Here is a 23,938-nt window from a genome sequence, read left to right on the forward strand (position 1 = left end):
TAGATCCCCTAAACTTAATTTCTGTAATCGTTCCCAAACCGCCTCAGACTTTTAAAAAAAAAAAAAATCCATCTCGTGTAAAACATCAAGTAGAATAGTTAGAAGATGGCAAGAGGGAAAATTAAGGAGAAACAGCAGCTGTAAGGGTGTAAAGGAGTCTACAAGCTATCGACATTAACACAGAAAATGCTTAAGAAGCTTCCTCAAACTTAAAAAAAAAGTTCGTCCAGTGTATAAAAAAAAAAAAATAGTGAGAAGCTGCAGCTGCATCCCCCTCCTCCCCTTTAATGAAACAAAATATGGGAAAAGCAGAAACCTCTGTCAGGATATACAGCCCAGTTTATTCATCCCTATGCAGAGTCAGCCCATTTGACAATCATGGTGACAGCAAATCTGCATCTACAGAAACCAGCAGATTGGGAGGAATGTTGTGAGTTCATTTTCCCCTTCACCATTGAGGTCTGATGAACTCCCTCTTCTGGTGAAGGAAGGTAGTGAGGCTGATTACCAAGCACCTGTGCAGGATGATGATGACTGGGTGACTGGAATTGCTGACTGGATATAAGGCAGCCGACGCCCTTCTGCCTGGCTGGTGATCTCTCTGAGGGATTCTAGGAGACCAGTCTGATTCCTTCTCCTCAAAAGCTAAGTTTTCTGCTCTGCTTTTTGCATTTGTGTTTTGGTTTTGTTTTGCCTTGTTTTTTTTGGATTTCTGCCATTCCCTGCTGGGGTGAGCTGAATTCCTTTTTGCTCTGTCTTCAGAAAATACCTGAGTACTGATTTAGTCTTTTTGAAGCCTAGCGTCTTCAGGGCTTTTTTCCCTATCAGTCTGTTGGCTCTTGTTTTGATAGGGTTTTGGCGGATTGCAGACAGCAGCTTTTCTATCCTTTCCTATTTAGTTAGCTTGGGCCCCATCATTTGCTCAGCCTATCTTTCTATCTGTGTGAGTGTTTTTTCATCTTGCTTCACCGTCATTATACAGTATGTTGGGGGCTGCCTATTGCTTTGGGGTCTGCTCTGGGCAGTTTAGATTTCCCTTTCTGTCTTTAGGCTATTTAGTTCTCCGGCTGTGATCGAGGGGTCTAGGGCACCGTAGGAACCCCCCACGGCTACTGCTAGTTGTTGTTGATAGGTTCAGGGGTCTGCAATCCTATAGCTGCCAACTTCTCTGGTTTTCTGGACTTAGCTAGTATTTTTGTTTTTGCCTCCTACGGTGACTCATTCATAACAGAGGAAGTTTATAATCAACCCAAACCAATTTTTTGCTCTTTTCAGAGATGAGCAGCCAATTCTCTCCTGTGCTTTCTGAAATAAAAGACCCAATTGCTGGTAAATGGAGGAGTCAAAAAGGACAACTGTCTAATTCTGCCATTAGAGAGTCCAAGAGAGAAATCTGTATACCTAGGAACACTCGCTACCATCTATCGAGTTGTCTAAACTGGTCGGCAACCACCACTATATAAAAAAACACTTTGTTTCTTGAGCAGAATGAAAGGTTTTCGGCAGTTTGTCATTCTCAGCAGCACATCTAGTGATGTGCTGCCGAGGACAATTATATTTTATGTGAACAGAACGGTCCTACTACTGATCATTCTGTAGGATCAGCCTGTCTGAAGAGGCGAGTAAAGGACTGCCGATCGGCTTACATGTATGGTAGGTTGATGGAGGAGTCAGGAAGGACAGCAGGTCAGCCAACAGTTATCCTATGCTTTACTTTTGACAGTTGTTTTCACATTCCCACCAGATACAGTGATGTATTCTGGAAGAACAAATATGTTGCATAACAAAATACTCGGCCATGTTCTCGATGGGAAAAGGTTCCTCTGGCCAAATCAATGTTGTGTCTAAACAAAACAAAAAAAAAAAAAAAAAAAAAAAAAAAAAAAGTTTGCTGCCCACCGGTTCCCAGAACAGGACTTGCCAATGGCAACAAAAATGTGTTCTACTAGATAAAACATTTTCATCTGTTCTAATCCCATCCAATATCTCTTCAGGAGTGGACAGCTCAGGCCATTGGTGCCATAGCTCATCATTGGGTCCTAATTATTACACGCAGAAGACGCTGCCCATCAGGTGTGTAAAAGAAAAACTTGGCACTCCAGAAGTTAAATAGAGAAAACCAAAATTCAAACCTATCAAATTTGAAATAAATAACGTGAGTTAATAAAATCATGTATACATTCACAAAATATGTTTGAACCGATCCCCTCCAAGAAAAAAGGATGGCAGACCATCCGGTGTGCGTAAAAGAAATATAACTCGCAGATGGTTGGAACAAAATCCCGTAGGGAAAGACAAATAAAAATTCTATGTATATAATTAAAAAAATATAGTAATAAATAATTAAAATGTAAACACCACATTCATTAATAAAATGCCTTTATTGCAATATTGGCATAACATAGTGCATAAAATACACAATTACTATAGCGATTTAAATGTGGAAAAAAGGAAGAATCCTATCCATAATAAGGCTTAGTTAATAAACCAGGTAAAGAATCATAAAATAACACACAAAAAAAGTAAAAATTATTAATATATATATATAATAGTGCTTAATATATCATAGTGAAATTGGTGCAAATATAAGACCACATAAAATTATTAATGTGACATTACCATAAAACAACAAGTGCTGTGTAAAGAAAATTATATACCTGTAAGCCTAAATACGCTATGTAAAGAGTGCTAGAACGCGCCCCGACGCGCGTTTCGGAAATTGATCTCCTTCGTCAGGAGATCAATTTCCGAAACGCGCGTCGGGGCGCGTTCTAGCACTCTTTACATAGCGTATTTAGGCTTACAGGTATATATATTATTTTCTTTACACAGCACTTGTTATTTTATGGTAATGTCACATTAATAATTTTATGTGGTCTTATATTTGCACCAATTTCACTATGATATATTAAGCACTATTATAAATATTAATAATTTTTACGTTTTTTTTGTGTGTTATTTTATGATTCGTTACCTGGTTTATTAACTAAGCCTTATTATGGATAGGATTCTTCCTTTTTTCCACATTTAAATCGCTATAGTAATTGTGTATTTTATGCACTATATGTTATGCCAATATTGCAATAAAGGCATTTTATTAATGAATATTGTGTTTACATTTTAATTATTTATTACTATATTTTTTTAATTATATACATAGAATTTTTATTTGTCTTTCCCTACGGGATTTTGTTCCAACCATCTGCGAGTTATATTTCTTTTACTCCAGAAGTTGCAGTGAAAAAAAAAAAAAAAAAAACTTATTCGGCAATCCTTATTGTAGTTTTTAACATTTCGGCCCTACAATAGGACCTTCATAAGGACAGATTGCCTCTTGAGTAGTGAAAGTGTCAGCCCACATGTGGCAGTCCATGGTCTTGTGACGCCAGAGCGCCATTGCCCAGCGACGAACGGGTAGTGTCAGTCCACGCACTGATACATATGGACTGACACAATCAGTGCTGATGAAGGGCCTATTGTAGGGCCGAAACGATAAAAACTACAATAATGACAGCCAAATAAAAATTGTTTTTTTTCATTGCAACTTCCTGAGTGCCAAGTTTTTCTATTATATGACTTACGGGTTGGGACTCTACTTGGGCACCTCACCTTATAACCAGGAGCGCCGCCGTCATATACCTTCTTTATGGCCATCAGGTATGTACTATTCTATACTGTCATACACTAAACTGGGTGTAAATCAAGGTCATATATACATTAATGGCCTATATGGGGCCGACTTCCTAATTACTGTTGTAGAAAAAGTCAGCTTTTGTGTACAAAGCAATTTAAAAAAAATGTGACTCCTAAATGTTTTATCAAATACTTGCTTTCTCCATAAAAAAACAAACAAACAAACAAAAAAAAAAATAACACAGTTCTGGCACATCTATTCATAAAATTATGCCTTGTCTAGTTCTTTGTGGAATAAACCGAAAATTATCTACAGAGACACCAATATTCTTAATGTCCAAGTAAAGAATGATAAGCTCTTCCTGAGGCCAGGGCAGGGGTGTGACCACACATTCTATAGTTCCGCCCCCGCTTACTGGAAACGTTTATTACAGCATTAATAATCCTTGATTTGCCCAGTTAGCACAAAAGTTAGATGACTGTAAACTCTGTACACTGCCAGTCACAATAGCTACTCTGATGGCCGAAAGGTTCCTTGCTGAGGAATCATGGGAGGATTTAGTCACGATGTGATCTCTGACAAATTGTTCTATAACAGACTCATTTGTAGTGGTGAAATACTGGTACTTTTGTACTTGAAAAGGTGCTGCTCGGAGAAGTTTCTGTCTCTTCTACTGTTTATCAGACAATTACTTTGAAGGTGACCCTTTGAAGCTAGATGCACAGTATATAACGAGAAGCGGCTTTGTACATGTGCAACTGTACACTTATTTATGACGGCAAGTACCAGCAGCCTCGGATTCCACTAAAGCTGGAGATCTAAGGGCAGCCATAAACAGGCAGATGTCTCACCCGCACCAATGGTGGACGGATCCAACCTAGCCCCAACTGTGCAAGTAAGGATCGATCTGTTCCTCTTTTTTTTGGTATCGGATTTACATTTACGGACATGTGCACAATACCTTTTCTCAGGTGAATTGTGCCTGAACTATTTATATTTAAAAAAAAAAAAAAAAAAAAAAAAAAAAACATACGACGCAGAAAAAGGCATCATGCGCTCATACCCCAATAATCTTACAGCAGGTATAAACTAGATGCAAGTAAACCAACACAGACAAGTTCAGCATGTAATTTCTATGTTTATTTGATATCAAAATAGGCGACTAACCAATAAATTCTACTTAGAAGTTCTGCACTGCAAGTTCCAATGAATCCTGCGCAGGACCTGACTTCCCCCCCACTTGCGCAGGACCTGCCCCCCCCACGCAGGCCCTGGCTTCTCAACCACTTGCGCAGGACCTACCCCACCCCAAGCAGGCCCTATGCTCTGTCTTCCCCCTTGCACATGCGATTGTCCTGAACAGTAAGGAAATTAGTGCCTGTGCAAGGGGTTTCGACAAACTTTGTGAACATCCATTTCTTGCCATGTGTCCCTCCATCAGTGACCATACTATGAAGAGCGCGGTGCACTGTTTGGGGGGATATGGAACAATTATTATAAACATCCTTATCCTTCATAGAACTATCTCAAAGTTGATGGATGCCCTGGCTTCTCAACCACTTGCGCAGGACCTACCCCACCCCAAGCAGGCCCTATGCTCTGTCTTCCCCCTTGCACATGCGATTGTCCTGAACAGTAAGGAAATTAGTGCCTGTGCAAGGGGTTTCGTCAAACTTTGTGAACATCCATTTCTTGCCATGTGTCCCTCCATCAGTGACCATACTATGAAGAGCGCGGTGCACTGTTTGGGGGGATATGGAACAATTATTATAAACATCCTTATCCTTCATAGAACTATCTCAAAGTTGATGGATGCCTAATGTTCCTTATAAAGATACCAATGGCTTTATTTTTTTTTCCCCCTCGGCCGCAAAATTTTTTAAGAAGAGGGAAGTGACTGTGCCTCCTAATATCGTCATAATACAGTCATACAGGAAATGCTGAGCTGTGCATAATCTGACACTAAACATTTAAAAGGAAAAAACATTACCCTGTATATCAGAAATTAATTCACTACATCCGAAAAAGCTTCCCAGTCACAAGATCCTTCCCTCTCCCAAGAAGTAGGTACCCTGTCTCCTCCAGGCCAACAGTGAATGTGTATGGCAGCGGTCTAGTGTGTAAGGCTGCCATTACATGTTGTGCTGAGCTGCAATACCAGACACAGCCTATGAATAAGCATGGCGCTATTTCATTAACAAGAGTTTAATAAATTGGCAGCCGCTTACGCGGCGTTTCGTATGGAGCGACCTTCGAGTCTGGCTAGCAGGGATTCTGTCGCACAGATGGACGGTGGCGGGTTCCCATATCTGACAACACACCACTGTAGCGATTTCGTCCCGTGTCCAGTGCAACAATCCTTGATTTATAGCCCCCAGATGGTGGGTGTGAACTGCAGAACTGAAAACACATCTGTAAGGTTCATGTGTTCACGTCTATCTGTCTTGGGCTCCTCTCCCAGTGACTTACATATGGTTCTCTTTTCTGCAGCCTTGGTGCAACGCCAAGGATGCCTCTTGTATCCGAGGATTAACACTTTGCACACCAATGTGTGACATTAAGAGATGTAAAAAAAAAAAAAAAAAAAATGTCCATAGTGGGGCGAGAGTTGGATCTTTAATAATTGTATGATTAATTAATTTGACTTCAGAAAATAAAGATGATAAAAGAAAGAAAAATGATGTAAAGTGTAATGGGTATAACGGAATGGAGGTTGTATCGTGACCAAGTTGGCTTTTGGCAATCTAAACTACTGTGTGCGTATTGGCGCTTCTCATAAAACGGGTATTCTGGGGTAGATGTCCTCAGACTTAAATGGAAAAATATACATTTGTCACCCTTCCCCATGTTACTAGGGGTCCATTGGACATCAGCTGAGTGGGCCATTTCTAACATGCTAAGGAGTTCATGAAGCCATCACTAGCTGTGGCAAATCACCGACGTGACTCTGTATTTCCAGTGAGCTGACACCTATCACGTGTACCCCTTTGCTCATTTCCATTCATTTCTGGTGTGTTTCGAGGGGGGTCTCTTATGTGTGTCCTATTGAAGTGGTAGAATATAACATGTACTGTTCCATTTCTACAGTACATATTTGTTCTATCCTCACATTATGCTTTTAAATATCCATAGTACAGATGTCCGATCATCATTCCTTATCCTCGGCTACTTTTGAGGGTTAGCGGAGTAAAGGTTAGGTTACGGATGTTTGTCCGAGACGTCCAATCCCATCTTAATGTAAAATCACATTTGGACAATCAAACTGCCTTCGATAAGTTGGTCAAATTCTTGCTCAACTGACAACTATTCCTTACAACCTCATCATACACAGGCATGCTCGTTTTGGGCTTTCAATAAGGAGAATCACTGCCGTAAATTTATGGAGGCGTCTTATCTGCTTTAAGAACAAAACGATTGGACATGTTGAAACTCACCATGCCCCATCTTTTTTTCTCGCCCACATCACCTGCCAAACACACGTTGGATGAACATTATTGGACAGTCAGCCAGGACTGCCAAAATTAGCGGGCTGTGTCAAATGTGTATGGCCAATGTCAACCCACTTCATGACCAAAGACCCGTTAGAACACTTGTAGGAGATCTGCTCCTGTTTAGGACCAACTCTTGGCACAAATAGTAAAAGGACTCCCTAAGGAAATATAAGGGACTGTTCGCTACTCCTTTGTGCCTAGATCCTAGAATTTTTTTTTTTTTTTTAAATTATAAATGGAAGAGCAGAATTCCCACTTAGTGCCCAGATCCCTTGTGAGGTCAAGAAGGCCTAACATGGTATCTCAAAAATGTTGAAAAAAAAAAAAAATTAAAAAAAAAATAGCTACATAAAAAGACTTAGACATCAGTCTACAATGGTATAGCCTGACCACATACTCGGACAGCCAACATTGCGCTCACGCCCCAAAACTAAGAGAGCTCAGTTTTTGCACTCAAGGTGTGGTAGACGTTGCTGCTTCTACTCCCTGGTCAGCAGTTAAACAAATGCCTTTCTAATAAAAGCCCTCAGAAAGAGCCGTATTGCCTTGGTTTAGGTTTCCTTTGATGCCATCGGAGAAGAAAATGGATCAAGGAACGTAAAATTCTCAAGTCATATTTATCGGGAAAGTCAGGAACGGTTTGAAGAACGACAGAGCCTCGTCTCCAACCACTGGAGCCCCTTATTAACATCATTTAAAATGTGGCCGACCGGGAGCAAAAACACAAGAAAAGAGACATGTTTACAAAGAAAACAGAAGCCGGTGTATCCTCCCGACACCTCTCCAGCAGGGAAAGAGCTCGACACTTATTGAAAGGTACCTTTGCCATCTGTGCTTGGACTCCAGTTGCCTTCAGAGCCGAGACCGCTTTCTGAGCAGCTGCCGGGCTGTCAAAGTCTACAAATCCATAACCTGCGGATCATAAACATGACAATTTATACACCTATCAAAGGAAGAAGCCTGTGCACACAGATGCTCGATGCATCACAATTCTGCTGCCCGTCCCTGCAGGCCGAGGTGGAATAAATGAATACTAGTCAGCGACGGAAGCTACAAAACTAATGTACCAGTCACTTCCAAAACTGAGTCACTGAGCGAATTTAGAAAACCCAGACGCTCATTACGGGCTTGTTCACACGCTGTATTTTTACCTGCCGGAAAAAAAAATGCAGAGTTTATAATTCTCATTGGCTTGGCTAGTATTTTTAAAGGCTCAACCACACAATGAGGTTTTTCCTTGCGCACTTGCGAGCTGCGTTGCTTTATTTTTTTAACGTTTGAAGCTTGTCAACTCTACCAGTTTTTTGCAGCGTTTTTCAAACATTCAAATGAACCGGGGAAAAATTTTAAAGAAAAAATACAATAACAAAAAAAAACAAAAAACCTAATAACACATGAAAAATTCACATAATAAAATCAGGTAATATTTCTCCAAAAACGTAAAGAAAAATGATAAGTGTCACGACTAAGGATGCCGGTTTGCATTTGAAAAGCTTTGTTTATTCTACCATTTGTCACTTGGATTATTAAATTTTAATTGTTTCAATAAAAGTATAACATTTTTATTCCCTTGGAGATGGAATTTTTGGGATAAATATAAGCAGATTTTTCTGTACCAAAAACAAAATGTGCACACAGCCTTAGGGTACAAAGTATTAAATTCAAATTTCAAAAGAGATTCAACTACTTCAAAGCGCTGGAAATAGAAGGTCAGATGACCCATAACATACATATTTATAATGCAAATTATCTTCCCGGTGTTTAGGACTTTACTGCAGGTCCGGCCAACTCTCTAGATGTGTCTGGTTGAGTAAATACATGTATTCTGCATAAAATAACAATTCTGGATCATTATGGTAGATCTGTGTTGTGCCGTTACTCTTGGAAATGTATAAATAAACGTTCGACTGGGCTTTAATATTCACTCTGTTAATCGGTATCCATACAGTCTGGCGCTGTCCAATCAGACATGACAGTATTAAATTGCAGGGACAATCAAGGGAAATGGACAATTTACTAACATTTTCCAGAGGAACAGAACACTTTAGAGGGATAACAATTGTATAGATTTTTTTCATCCATATCTTTCCACAAACTCATCACATGCTATAAAAAACCTCGACAGGTGGTAATTTGCATTAATACAACTTGTGAGTTATATTTAGGCACATATAGCATGAACATCTCAAACAAAACAATTAAGTAATTTAAAATTGTGTTAACATTTTTTGGGGAAAGATCTGATTTCAAAAATGGTTTATTTTCTACTGATAGCTTTGCTTTCAGAAGTCTGTTGGCTAGGAGGCACCAGACGCCAAGTTCTGTAGTGATAATCTCCTGCTGATAAAACACTGCCAAGTAATTGTCATAATTGGAATCAGGGTATCTGCCCCTATATCATGCTACTCTCAGATTACATAGTAAAAACATGCTGACAGATTCCCAATAGATTCTTAACGAGTTAAAGATAAAATTGTTTGCTAATTTTCTATCCAGATCATACAACTGATAATATTTGGACATTTCCTATGGGAAATATTGCAGGTAAACATAAAAGTATTTGTTTCATTGACTTATATTTGAACGTTAGCGATTCCAATGCATATGTAAAAAACCGGACCGGTTTTACCAGAAAAAAAGTGCTGCATACGGCATTTTTATGCTAGCCACATTCAAAAGGGTTGGTATAGATCATCTTCAGGAACACGCCGCTCTCGTGCCTCCCATCTTCTTGACAATGATAATTCAGACTACTGGCATGGCTGCACTGCTGACCCACACTGTGCACCACAAATGGAGCAGTATCTTTGGCTCTTCTGCATCGGAGGAGCACAGAGAGGCTGAAGCTAGCTGGATCCACTGCTTCAGAGGAGCACTTACAAGCTCTATAGCAAAGAGCCTGCAAGAGCTGAGCTCCTTGTCTAGTAGGCTGGACACCTCTGGTAGACAGCAGAGATGGCCCTTAATGAGCAATAAATTATAAAATTTTACATTCCTACATTCTTGAGAATGGGCAGGATAAAGAAAAAGAAAAAAAATTCTGATGGTGCAAGTGGTGATCTCATTGAGGTCACCAGAGTTCATCATACCGGCTCAGCGAACTGCCCATGGGAACAAAGCTTCAATGCCCGGCAGTAACCTCTATGACATCACTGCTCCTCACTGAAGCTGCGCTCGCAGCAGCTCATTGTGTCTTGGTTTTCAGTGTGAACGGTCCCATCAGGGCACCGTTCGTTTTGAAAGTTTGAATGTGCAGAGATGGATTACGGCGTAAGACAGTATGGATTATCTTCACGTCCGACAGGTGAGGGAAATGGTTGTTTATTTTTAAAAGGGACATGGGCTTCAATGGACTAGGTATAAAAGTGAGCATAACTTATTTTTAAATAATTATGTAAAACAAGGTGTTTTATTTCAAATTAAGGATTTTTTTCTGGCTGTGTGTTTATTTCAATACTTACTATGAGGTTAGTAATGGGGGCATCTTATAGATGTCTCTCCATTACTAACCCCTGGACTTGATGTCAGCTGATAATACAAAGGTGACATCAACCCTAACCCTATTACCGAACTTGCCACTACCACATCCACACAGTAAGTGGGATGAGTGAAGCTAAGCACCAGATTAAGCACATCTTATGCTCCATTTCTTTGATGGTTGAAGGCTGATGTTGGTAGGGGGAGGGGGTGCAATATCTCTGACCTTTTCCCAGGCTATTAATATCAACCCACAGCTGTCGGCTTATCCTTTGCTGGTTTGAGTTTTTAGGGGGACACAATGTCATTATTTTTCCAGAGGTCCAATGAAAATTCAACAGGAAAGGTCAATAATACAGCTGAGAGCTGTTATTAATAGTCTGGGAACCTTATGGGGTATTGTTCCTTGTCCTAGAGTATTCTAAGTTATTAACATCAGTCCCCAGCCATGGGCTTTCCCTCTGCTGGTTATGAAAAATTGTGCTGGAGCCCACACTTTTTTTTTTTTATTAAATTTTACACAGGAAGGACACAGCTGCTGCTTAGTACAACTCTCATCCTTGTTGCCTAGTCGTGCTAATCTCAGGCAGACCAAGCGACAAATGATGAGAGCTACATTTACCAGCTGGCACCTGGGAACAGCACGAACTGTACCATTTTTCAAAGACGGAAGCTATAACGTAAATGTGAACATCTCCTTTCTTGGCCAAAGACTTGTTTGGAATGGGTGGAGGGGAATGGGTACCATGACAGTAGTCATCTAGCTCTAACCTAAAAAGTAGTGGGACAGTCATTACGTTTTATCGCTTAAGAAATGTCATACATTGACCATGCAAATAGTTAAAAGACTAAAAAATGGGAGGCAGCACAAGAGTCCTAAACAGGAGCACTAACAACCATAATGAGCGGCTATGTAAGTGACCAAGATAAGCCACCGCGGAGGCACTGTCAGGAATAATTGCAGGATTGGTGCCGACATGGTCAATTAAAGCCATAGTGCCAATTACTTGTCAATTCCAAGGACAGCAGCCAAATCTATACGGCTGGATAGAGCTGCAGCTTAATATTTAACATTCAGAGAATGGCCGTACTGCAATTCATCCTAGTGCCGAGGAGGACTCTAATTAAAGGGAAAATTTACTGCAGAGGGAAGGGTAAATCGTCCAACTCAGCTGTCCGCTCCCAACACAGTTTTCCATATTGAATGAAATGACAACTGTGTGTATTGATGTCAGCCCTTCAAAGTTGCCGAAATGCATGGTCATTTTCCACCATCGTGTGCCTCCTCTAAGGTACTTAAAAAGAGTGCAGTAAAGTTTAAGACCCCAATGCTTGCAGGAAAGACAAGTTATATAGAAAAGTTAAGTAATCCGTAAAAAAAAAAAAAAAAAAAATGATAAAAAGGAGATCTGCCCCTCGGACTGAGCCCTTATAATTATTGCACTGAGAGGCCATCATATGCCCAATTGGATGCCATAAATGGGTGTCAGCTCACTTTGGACTACCTTGTATTTTAAGAAAGACCAAACAACAAAAAATCTATATTAATTACTTAAGTGTATTTGTCACATAGATTAATTGACCTTTGACCACTGAGGTCCCCACTGATCTCCATAATGGAGATGGCATTCCTACTGCTGCCCCATTCACTTTATGGGTTGCCTGGGATCATTTACCACAAAGAATTAATGGGACAGAGTACAGTACGCCTGAAATACCACTATTCAACTCAAACAAGGGACAAGAGGGTCTCAGCAGTCTACAAATTGAGATTCTGGTCTGGTATGTGGCAAGGCTTGTTAAAAGGATCGATAATGATTTTTATGAATGCTACACCTAATAGGGGGCACTAGAGTTCTAGAACTCATTCGGAAGAGGCCATTTGTGTATTTAATTTCCTGGAGGAGAATGGCATGGCCTATAAGTCTCCTTCCACAAGTTGAGATGTTATACCTTATTATTTAACAAAACCCCCTCTGAATAATAACTGATGTCCAAACCTGAAACTTGCAAGATGGCAGCAAATGGAATATTAAAACTTACTCGCTCAGATGTCTAGGAAGCGGAGATATGATGAGCTGTCTCCGTCCCCTCCTGTGACATCGATGGATTACTGTCAGTACCAGTGTTTGTGATATTATTCCATTACAGAGATAAAAAAAATGGGTTATGTTCTCTTTACGTTCCATGCCCTCCAATTACGAGCAGGCACCATATCTACAGCAGCTCTACAATGTGGAGGCGCCCTCAAACAAGTTACCGGACCAATAAGAATGTGACTAAATGCATTTAAGATTTCTGATCTCAAACTTAAAACTCTTGAAAAAAGTTTTTATGATCACATGCAAAACTTTATGCATTTGCCTCCCCACTGAAGAACTACTGCAGAAATTAGCGGTGCCCCTGCAGGACATCTTCTGCTGTTTACTCATGGCTGAACGGTGAAATCAAAATCATCTGACCGAATTCTTTCCTTTGCCCAGACGCCTCTCCCCCCCCCACCCCGGTGACACAAATAGCCAGGAACATGACGCCGCCATAGTATGTAAGGTCTTGGTCTCCCACCCACGTCATTGTGACAAGATCTGCTTAAGACATGGTTAAAGTGAGTGGGTTAACTCAGAGGTTTCACGTGATGAGCGTCTGGGAAAGGAGAGGTCAGGAATGATTACACGGCTAATAAATAGGGGGGGGGGGGGGGGAAAAAAAAAACCTTTTGAAGAACACAGCATAATAACGGAGAGAGAGTAATTAAATGACGCTTAAATTGACCCCTTCCTTATTAGCCCAGCCAATTTGCACGATGTGTAATCCTGTCAAAGTTTTAAGAGTTTTAAACGGCCTCCGAGACAGCGAGAGAGAAAAATACGCCTTTCCTTAATGAGCAGAGCACTTTTGACCTATGTTGTATACTGTTAAGTTCCGAGAGTATACAGCAAATTTCTGAATTGTAACAATATAAAATGTATGTATGTATGTATGTATGTATGTATGTATGTATGTATGTATGTATGTATGTATGCATACATACACTAGATGATGGCCCGATTCTATCGCATCGGGTATTCTTGAGTCTCTGTTAAAATAAAAAAAAAAGTTATATACTCACCTTCCGACGGCCCCCGGACTCTTTCTCTCCTCTCACCACGCTCCCGGCATCTTCCAATTCCAGTAATGCTTTGCGTGAAACACGCCGATGTCGTCGCGCTCTTGCAAGAGTGACGTCATCTTCAGCCCTTCTCGCTAAGCATTACTGGAACCGGAAGATGCCGGGCGCGTGGTGAGAGGAGGGACAGAGTCCGGGGGCCGTCGGAAGGTGAGTATATAACTATTTTTTATTTTAACAGAGACTCTAAAATACCCGATGCGATAGAATCGGGCCACCATCTAGTGTCTTATACTCCTCTTCCACTCGGAGCTGCTGTCACTGTTCTGCTGTTACCTAATGTATTGTACTCCAGTTACACCCAGAGCTGCTGTCACTGTTCTGCGGTTATCTAATGTATTGTACTCCAGTTACTCCCAGAGCTGCAGTCACTGTTCTGCTTTTACCTAATGTATTGTAGTCCAGTTACACCCAGAGCTGCAGTCACTGTTCAGATCTTACCAAGTGCATTGTACTCAAGTTACACCCAGAGATGCAGTCACTGTTCCCTAATGTATTGTACTCCAGTTACACCCAGATCTGCAGTCACTGTTCTGCTGTTACCTAATGTACTCCTGTTACACCCAGAGCTGCAGTCACTGTTCTGCTCTTACCTAATGTATTGTAGATGTACAGGACTGTGCCTGTGTAATGAGCGACGCAGCAGTAATGCCTTTAACGGCTGTAATATGCCTGTACAATAAGCGATGCGACCATGTTGCGGCGACGACTAAGCGACTGTTGCTGATTGGTCGCGGCAGTTAGGCCGTGACCAATTAGCGACGCCGCAGGATTTCGGTTACAGACAGACATGGCAAGACAAAATATATATATATATATATATATATATATATATATACACATACACACACACACACACACACATTAAGCTAATATCTCTGATGTCTAAGAAATAACAAAAAAAGATGGAATGAAAGTTTTCATACTTTTCAGTAAAAGTCACATATATCAAAAACTCGCCTTTGACACATTTGTCATTTGATCAATAGAGTGGACTGCTATGATCTTCATCACCAGAGCAATAGACTAAACAGATCTAAGACATTAAATGAAGATGGCAGGAAAGGGAAAGGCAAAAACAAATCATAAAAACAAAAAAAGAAACCTGTTACATGATTGCATAAAGGAAAATGTAACAAATCTTAAAAAAGGAATCTGTTAGTGGAATCAACCATTTTGTTTAATGATAATTGTGGGAGGTGGGACCAATGGAAACCGGTAAATTTGAGGTCGTCTGTGTAGAAGAAGAGGTGATGCACATATATGACCTGATCACCCGTTCTCCACTTTAGGGCTGACGGAGTGTCTATTTCCAATAGTCTCATAGACCTGAATAACGCTGTGATTGAGTATGCGTTAACACTCATTTCACACAGGCTTTAGAGACCAAACTGAAGCAAAATGAAGACCCCACTCAACAGACCCTATTGACTGACAAAGGGGTTCACAAAAGTTTCAAGGTTTATAAAACTTTGGCAACAAAAAGCCCTGCAAAAGTGACAAAACTATGGACAGAGGATCCAAGCAGAAAACCAAGCTGCGCTGTGAACACAGCCTATATCAAAACGGAACAGAAAAACGAGAAACGCAAGTGTGCACCTAACCTAAGAAAAAAACATTACGTTTTACTTACAGATCTGTAATCACTAAAGGAATTCTCCAATGCTTAAAAAAAGGAATCAGCAGTTTTTCCAGAAACAGCAACATGTGTGTCCATAGAACGAATCTGGCATTGTTGCTCATACCAATTTACGTAAATGGTGCCGTAACCCAGGAGAATGCACACAGCTTATGGACAGACATGGCACTTCTAGTCCTGCCCTAACCTTTTGATGGGGTTCTCCTACTAAATAACATCTATTTTACAGGATAAGCAGTAAATGAATGATTACTAGAGGTCTATATCATTTGGCATCCAAGTGGTTAGAGAACTGGGGTCTTCAAAGCCCGTTTGAAATGAGTGGTACTGTTGGAGGAGTATGGTACTGTTGGAGTTAGATGCTTCATTAGCCCTATAGAGAGGAATGGAGTGGTGGTCAGGTCATGTATGTGCACCACTGCTTCATCTACACAGACAACCTCAATTTTCTGGATCTCCGGGAGCCATGTGTGCGTCTATACCCACACATACATAGGTACATGTATAAACATATCTTTATTTATTACATGCACACACACAATATATGTCTGCCTTCATAAAAGTTTAATCAAAATATGACATTATTAAACTCCTAAGGTAGGGGCATGAAGAAAGAGGAACCCCAGATTTGCAGTTTTTCAATCACCCCACAAAAAAAAAAAGTTGCAATTAAAAATGGGATCAAAATGTCCTAGTTCCCCAAAATGACGCCAATAAGAACAATCCCTCACATAGCTCTAGAAACAAAAAGCTAAAAACTATGGTCTTTGTTAAAAAAAAAAAAAATTAAAAAAAAAAAAAATTTGCTTGTGCTGAAGTTTTTTTTTTTTTTTCCACAGTTTAGAATTCAGAAAAAAAGAAAATTTTACTTATCATGATTACACCAACTTGAAGAATGAGGTTTCCAGATAATTTTTATTGCCCAATTAACACTGTAGAAACTAAATCCAAAAAGTATTGGCGGAACTGTGGGTTATTTTGTTTTTTTTACCATGTCGCCTCACTAGCAATATTTTTCTATAGTACATCATGCGGTAAAGGGAGTATTGTCATTCAAATCTACAAATCGTCCCGCAAAAAAACCAAAACAAATCATACGAATAGGAAATGAAAATAAAAAGAGGTTTGGTTCCTCGGGGTGGGATCAAAAGTGAAGATTTGCCGCATCTTTAAGCGGTCTTTCATTTCAGGTTCTTTTTCTTTTTTTTTTTATGCAATACAAAACTACAAATATTCTTAGCTTTGGAGTCGTATTAAAGTGGCCAAGTCATCATGAGTAAACTAGACATTTTGGTGGCAATTTAAAGTCTGGGAAACCTGGAAGACTGGCCCTGCTGTGCAGTAATAGTTGCTGTAATGCACAAATTGATTATTTTGTCAGACATGTTGGGAGAGAATTTTTTTTTCTAGAAATATTTTAGCTTATGGAAAAATCCAGTCTACATTTCGGGAAATCGGTAATCGTGTTTCATTGGTCTAGTGCCGAAAGCATCTGCAGAGCATGTTAATGTTTTATTACACTCAAGCCACCGTCTTTTGCAGGTGGGTTGGCTGGTCGCCCCTTTGTGAGTGCACATGTAAAGGAGATGTAACGGCCCAATAATCCCATATCACCTGGTATTGCCTGTAGACAAATGTCTGCAGCCAGTAGTAAAATTCACAAGTGCTACATTACATTCAATACTTTATAGGCGCAGACCTTGTTTTGAAGCTGCAGATCCTGTTTGGATTTTAGGAGAGCGGAGCAACGTTTCATCACCTCGGACACTCACCTTTACATTTGTTTGTAGTCTTATCCAGGATGGCCTTCGTGGAAACAATTTTGCCATATCTGAAGGCAAAAAAAAAAAAAACTAGTTAGTATTGAGTAATGCAATAGGTCAGAATAAGGCTTTGCTCATCGGTCCATTACTTATTTCAAATTTTCTTTCCATTTTGAGGTTACAAAATCAAAATGATTTATTCATATGAATGGGGACGTAATTCATTTTTTTTAGCTAGATCCCAAAAAATTTAGCAAGCACTTTAGATTTTACATCTAGCCAAAAAACATGTGAACATGAATACTGAAGTCTATGGGAAGCTGATAATGGATGGTCATTAAAAGGGAATCTGTCAGCCCATTTTCGGCCTATGAGCTGCGGCCACCGCCATCAGGGGCTTATCTACAGCATTCTGTAATGCTGTAGCTAAGCCCCCGATGTAACCTGAAAGATAAGAAAAACAAGTTAGATTAAATTCCCTGTGGGGCGGTGGGTGTCGCCGGCCGGTCCGGCACCTCCCATCTTCTAGAGATGATGTCCTCCTCCTTACTTCTGCCGCGGCTCCTGCGCAGGCGTACTATATCTGCCCTATTGAGGGCTGCGTAAAGTACTGCAGTACACAGGCGCCGGGAAAGGTCAGAGAGGTCCGGCGCCTGCTCACTATAGTACTTTACTCTGCCCTCAACAGGGCAGATAAAGAATGCCCACGCAGGAGCCACGGCAGAAGGAAGACGTCCTCTCTAGAAGATGGGAGGCACCGGAACACGACACCCATCAGACCGGACGCCAGGGTAAGTATAATCTAACTTGTTTTTCTTATCTTTCAGGTTAAATTGGGGGCTTAGCTACAGCATTACAGAATGCTATAGATAAGCCCCTGATGGCTGTGGCCGCAGCTCATAGGCCGAAAATGGGGTGACAGATTCCCTTTAATGATGGGCGAGCGTGCTCGGATAACACCTTATGTCTGAATGCTAGTTGAGTATCTTCAGCATGCTCGAATACTGTGTTCGAGTCCCCGCGGCTGCATATCTCATGGCTGTTTGACAGCCGCAACGTATGTAGGGACTGCCTTTTTGTTAGGCAATGCATGTGTTGCGGATGTCGAACAGCTGCGAGACATGCAGCAGTGGTGACTCGAACATAATTTTCGAGCACGCCAGAGACACTCGGCTAGCACACCTTATCCAAGCATGCTTGCTCATCTCTAACGGTCACCTGTTAACGGTTCCATGTTTAAAGCACTTTGCATAGCCAGAAAACTCCAGGTGATCAGATCCATCAAGTAGAAATGGACGTAAAACGGAAACAAAAGCGGGCATCCATTTTTACTTCATTTGTAAAGGATTCCAGTTTCTTTTTATTACGATATCATTTACAAACAGAACACAACCCGACATGTGAACAGAGCAGAATATGAAGGGTAACCACAGCCGTAAACCTAATCATCTCCAGAAAGTTCTCCTGTGCGAGAATTAAAATTTCCACATTTTTTCTTTACAGACGCACAGTTATTCTATAGAACACGAGATAAGATGTTTCGACACTTGTCGCAGCTCAGAATCAGACAAAAATAACTAAATTTTAAAAAATTTTCTTGGCTAATTTAGGCAACAACTGAGACCACTAACCATATCTGAAAAACATAAGACGGGTCGGAAATATTACATATTTTACCTGTAAAATTTGCTCAGCCAAAACTCACAGTGTATTATAGTACCAAGCAAGTGAATGAGACTTCACAAAATCTTATCCACATGGTGTGGGCATTTACCATGGATAAACTAACCAAAGGAGCAATTTATTTTTAATCTTTGACATGAATATTTTGTTGCAGATTTCCACCATTCACTTCAATACGAAAGAAAGAGAAAAAAAATCTGCAAGCAACGAACAGATCAGCTGCCGACAAGTAGAAGACTGAAAATCAGTTATACCCTAAGGGTGTGTGCAGACGCTGCGGAATCCGCTGCGGATTAATCCGCTCGGATTTTGCAAAAACCGCAGGTCAAAAGACCTGCGGATTATCTGCGGTTTTGCCTGCGGTTTGGTCCTGCGGATTCCGCAGAAATAATTGACATGTCACTTCTTTCTGCGGTTTCAAAACCGCAGCAAATCCACGCGGATTTTTCTGCAACGTCTACACAGTGGTTTTTTTTTTACCATTCATTTGAATGGTAGTGTACACCGCAGCTAAAACTGCTGCGGGTCCGCAGCGGCCAAAACCGCTGCGGAATCCGCAGCGTGTGCACATACCCTTAGGGTATGTGCACACGCTGCGGATTCTGCTGCGTTTCCGCAGCGTTTTTGGCTCTGCAGAAACGCTGCAGATTCTGCTGCGTTGTACAGTACCTTTATTTCCTATGGAAATAAAAAAAATGCTGTGCACATGCTGCGTTTTTTTCCGCGCGGTTTTGCTGCGGTTTACAATCCGCAGCATGTCAATTGTTTGGTGCAGAAACGCTGCGGTTTTACACCTCATCCATTATGAGGTGTAAAACCGCGGAAAAAACGCAGATAACCCGCAGATAAACCGCAGAAAAACCGCAGCACTTTGTCCTGCGGATTTCCTGCGGTTTTCTCTACAAAATCCGCAGAGACTAAAAACTACGTGTGCACATAGCCTTAGGGTATGTGCACACGGTGCGGATTCTGCTGCGGTTCCGCAGCGTTTCTGCACCTGCGGGTCCGCAGCAGATTCTGCTGCGTTGTACAGTACCTTTATTTCCTATGGAAATAAAAAAAGCAGTGCACATGCTGCGGTTTTGCTGCGGTTTACAATCCGCAGAATGTCAATTGTTTGGTGCAGAAACGCTGCAGTTTTACACCTCATCCATTATGAGGTGTAAAACCGCAGGGCAAAACCGCAGATAAACCGCACGACTTTTGTCCTGCGGATTTACCTGTGGTTTTCTCTACAAAATCCGCACACCCAAAAAATTGTGTGCGCACATAGCCTTAGGCCTCATTCACATGGCTGTAATGTGGGCGCATCATATTATGGTCGCAAATCGTGCCCTGAAGTCTGACGGGAACTAACAGCATTGTAGATCACTAGGACAATGTTAGTTCAGGTCATAAAACCTGTGGCTGAGCCAGGACCTGCAGACATGATTGAGATGCTAAAATACGCCTGTGTTCCAGCTAATCTGAATGAGCCCCAGGCTGTGACTACACAATGACATTCAGTCGCAGGAGAGTCCAAGTTAAATTATAAGGTTACCACAAGTTAAAAGGCTTATTTCCAAAAAAGTAAGATATCTCGCATCCACACGCTAGGGGATACATTACTGATAGCTGGGGGTCCAACTGCTGAGACCCCCAGCTATCCAGAGGTCAGCACACGGCTATTCCAGGCATTCTAGAAGGTTTAGGATGTGCACCTCTGATCCATTCAAGATGGGGTTCTACATGCCGTGTATTTGGATGGTCCAGGTCTCAGCAGTCTGAGCCCCAACAATAAGTTATCCTGTGGGCAAAGGATAGCTATTTAGGGAACAACTCTCTCATCTAGATTTTTCCTCAATGGAACACGAAGACTTGGAGGACCTTGCAACCATTAGAAAATTGTGAACACCTCTGATTTTATTATTTTGCGACCAACAGAAGGTCACCCATGATCTTGCTTTAGATAGGGAATAAAATCCCGAGAATTTACCTTGACAACATTTTTGTCACACTATACTGTAGCAAGGTCCACATGACTTCTTTCCCATTGAAAAACAGAAATTGTGTTATGGTCACGCAAGAGGCCACCGATTGTCATCGTGTAGCTGCAAGCTAAAGGCATTGAATTTAGACTAATGTCCTTCATAAAATATTTTTGTCCATTTACAATGCAAACAAAATAACCCCAAAATGAAGTTTGCTCAGGCATGGAGGAGCAATCGTGAAACGGTTAAATATGTGAACAATGCCTTTTGTAGGTTTCATTTCCTCTTATTACCCTTCCTCAGCAAGATAGGAGTCAGAGAAGGCCCGGACCTACATTCCACGGCATGTCGCCCAACCCACGTCCGTCCGCTGCTTTACTCTGGATTATATCATTGACAGGAACATGGCTTGTACTCTGTTGTACTTGTCCACACGCAGGATAATCCGGGAGAAACCAATAGTGATTAATGTTAGCTTCAAATACAAAAGACAATAAGAGAAGCTAATGGCGCTGTGTACACTGCTCCGGTAATCTGCCCAATCAGTCAGACTAAGCGAGCATCACATTCCTTGCCTCTTTAAAGACGTTAAAAAAAAAAAAAAAAAGACACTGTGGCGTAAAGTAGACGGTCAATAGTAAAAGCGACAACCACTGGTAACCTAGATAAGCGCTCTGAGAAGTTGTCACCTTCCATCCGCCACATGAAGTCTAAAAGAAACCATGGAATTCCAGGAGACGGAACGTGTCACGCCTGACATTTTGAGGGCCAGCTTTGCCATCCTAGTTCATGTAGACCTATCTGCTCATCAAACCCAGAATGATTATTGCCTTAAAAAAAGGGGGTGCTTGAGACTTTTTTTTTTTTTTTTTTGGTGTGTGGAATAAACCTTATTCAAAAATTCAAGTACACAAGATCTCTAGACCAGGGTTCCCCAACTCCAGTCCTCAAGGCCCACCAACAGATCATGTTTTCAGGATTTCCTTTGTATTGCACAGGTGAAGCAATTATCACCTGAGCAATACTAAGGAAATCCTGAAAACATGACTTGTTGGTGGGCCTTGCTCTAGACCACTTGAGGGTCTCCTGAGCCATAAACAAGGTTGTAGAGCTCGGATCAGTAGACCTGTGGTCAATATTGGAAAGTTTGAAGTGTGAAACCAGCCTAATACTGAAGACCTCTCTTTTGGAAAGGATATAGATAGATGTCTGACTCCAGGGACCCCAACAACTAGCCGATATAAAGTGCAACAGGGGTGGCACAGCTCCAAATCTTGTGTAGAGGGAGTGAATGGTACTACAAGTACATGGAAGGGCGCCTCCAGTGCCATTCACAGTCACTACACCATGTATAGAGCTGTGCTACTTCCAATAGGGTAGGGGTGCCAGACCACTATTGAGCGGATAACGATGACCTATCTAAACATAGGGCAAATATTACAAATCCACCCAAGCCCCTTTAAATATATTTTGAGATTAATCAGAAAGTCACAGAAAAGTTTAGATCACTTTTTTTGTTTTAGTCGGAACATCCAATCTGCAAAAAAAGCTGCAAAACAAACTGCTTGGCCATGCAGTTTTGTGGAACACTAAAAAAGTGCAAAATTATTGAACTTTCTGAATTATTACATGAAAAATTAAGACCAGAATTAGACATGCAGGTTTTATAGCTGTTTTTTTTATTGCCCAAACCAGAAAGATAAAAATCCAAACACAAGAGTATAAAAAAGGGTAATAAAAGATTATATAAATGGATAATAAATCCTATAAAAGGCTAAAAAAAAACCTGCATTAAAAAATGCAAAATTCCAATCTGAAGGAATATGATAAAAAAAAAAAAATGTATAAGTAAATGTATTTAGTCCTGGCTACTGCTCGGTTTCCAGTTTGCATGGATTTATGGATAGGCACACCTGCCTTCTGTTTCCAGGCCAAGGACCAACGAGTTAACACACACACAGGAAAAAGCCACCTTTTCCTTCCTCCAGGGATAACGTTGCAGTAAGAACAGAACATAATAAATATATCGGGCCCTTCGCATAATTATGCTGCATCGGCAACCATTTTGGATGCAAACAAATCCGACAGGGAGCAAGAACAGTGGTGTTACAGATGAGGGAGAAAGAGCTGCTCAATCGCTGGACTAAGGGAAAATGATATTTAGCAGGAAGAAAAATGACCTTTCCCTCTACAAATACTACAATGCAGCATGAACGGCGCCTGGCATGAGTTACGGCTCTTCTGCTTTTTATTTAATATGGTGTAAACAAGTCATCGCCAAGATATTGATCTCAGGTTGCTTTGAAGTATCAATGCAGAGGACTAAAGAAAATGCTGCAGATTATCAAAGGTAACCCAAGGGCGGACACAGACAGAAGGGGGCCTCTGTGTAAGGACTGCACAGGTGGTTACACCTAAGATACAAGTCCACCCCCAAGGTAACTAAGGGGCATTAACGCTGCAAAATAATCTCAAATGAGCATTTTTAAAAATGCTAATTTCAGGATAATCTTCCTGTGTAAACAGGCTTCCGATCACGCGATGGAAGTCTACCAATTGGCTGTCATATTATGCGGTCCCGTCGTTCTCAGTACACGGACCTAAAGGCTCTTTGCAACTTCCAACTCACAAAAACCCAGACTATGGTACATTCACATGAGTAGGATTTGGTTTATTAAGTGCTGGTTATTTACTGGATTTATGCATCGCAAAACTTATGAAATCTTTGAGGGTTGGCATATTGTGGCTGCAAATTTTCTTTGCAAAATATGAATGAGGTTTTTACAAAATTTGATTTTCCTTCCAGCAAATTAACAATGAAAAATCCACAGAAAGATATGCGATGGCAAAAATTTTCAGCTTTTGTTGCACATTTTAATTGTGAAAATGCCGAGGATTGCAGTGAAAAGCTGCACTATAAATTGCCAGCATATTTGCACAGCAGATTAAAAATTTGGAAAATTTCTGTACATGGTAAACAGACACGAGATTCCAAGTACATATTAGCTGAAAATAACCTGATGATCTACGGAGGCAGAGTATGGCGCACGATGTACGGACTTGGGTGCAGGTCTCCAGATCCCATATTTGCCTAGGAGGTTGTAAAATTTGGGTT

General features: G+C 40.9%; 1 protein-coding gene across 6 annotated transcripts in view; it reads right to left on the bottom strand.

Moving 5' to 3' along the window:
- RBMS1 (RNA binding motif single stranded interacting protein 1) overlaps nt 1-23,938 on the bottom strand; it is a 210,844-nt gene that overhangs the window by 74,239 nt on the left and 112,667 nt on the right. For all 6 annotated transcript variants that reach the window (XM_073545720.1, XM_073545721.1, XM_073545725.1 and 3 more), the window contains exons 3-4: nt 17,180-17,238; nt 7,946-8,037 (exon numbers count right to left, since the gene is read on the bottom strand). In XM_073545720.1, the coding sequence (XP_073401821.1) occupies nt 7,946-8,037; nt 17,180-17,238 (151 nt within the window). The remainder of the gene's footprint in view (nt 1-7,945; nt 8,038-17,179; nt 17,239-23,938) is intronic.

This window comes from Dendrobates tinctorius, unplaced genomic scaffold (genome assembly GCF_039654945.1).
Source record: "Dendrobates tinctorius isolate UK_male_01 unplaced genomic scaffold, ASM3965494v1 ptg000143l, whole genome shotgun sequence".
In the NCBI taxonomy this organism is placed as follows: domain Eukaryota; kingdom Metazoa; phylum Chordata; class Amphibia; order Anura; family Dendrobatidae; genus Dendrobates; species Dendrobates tinctorius.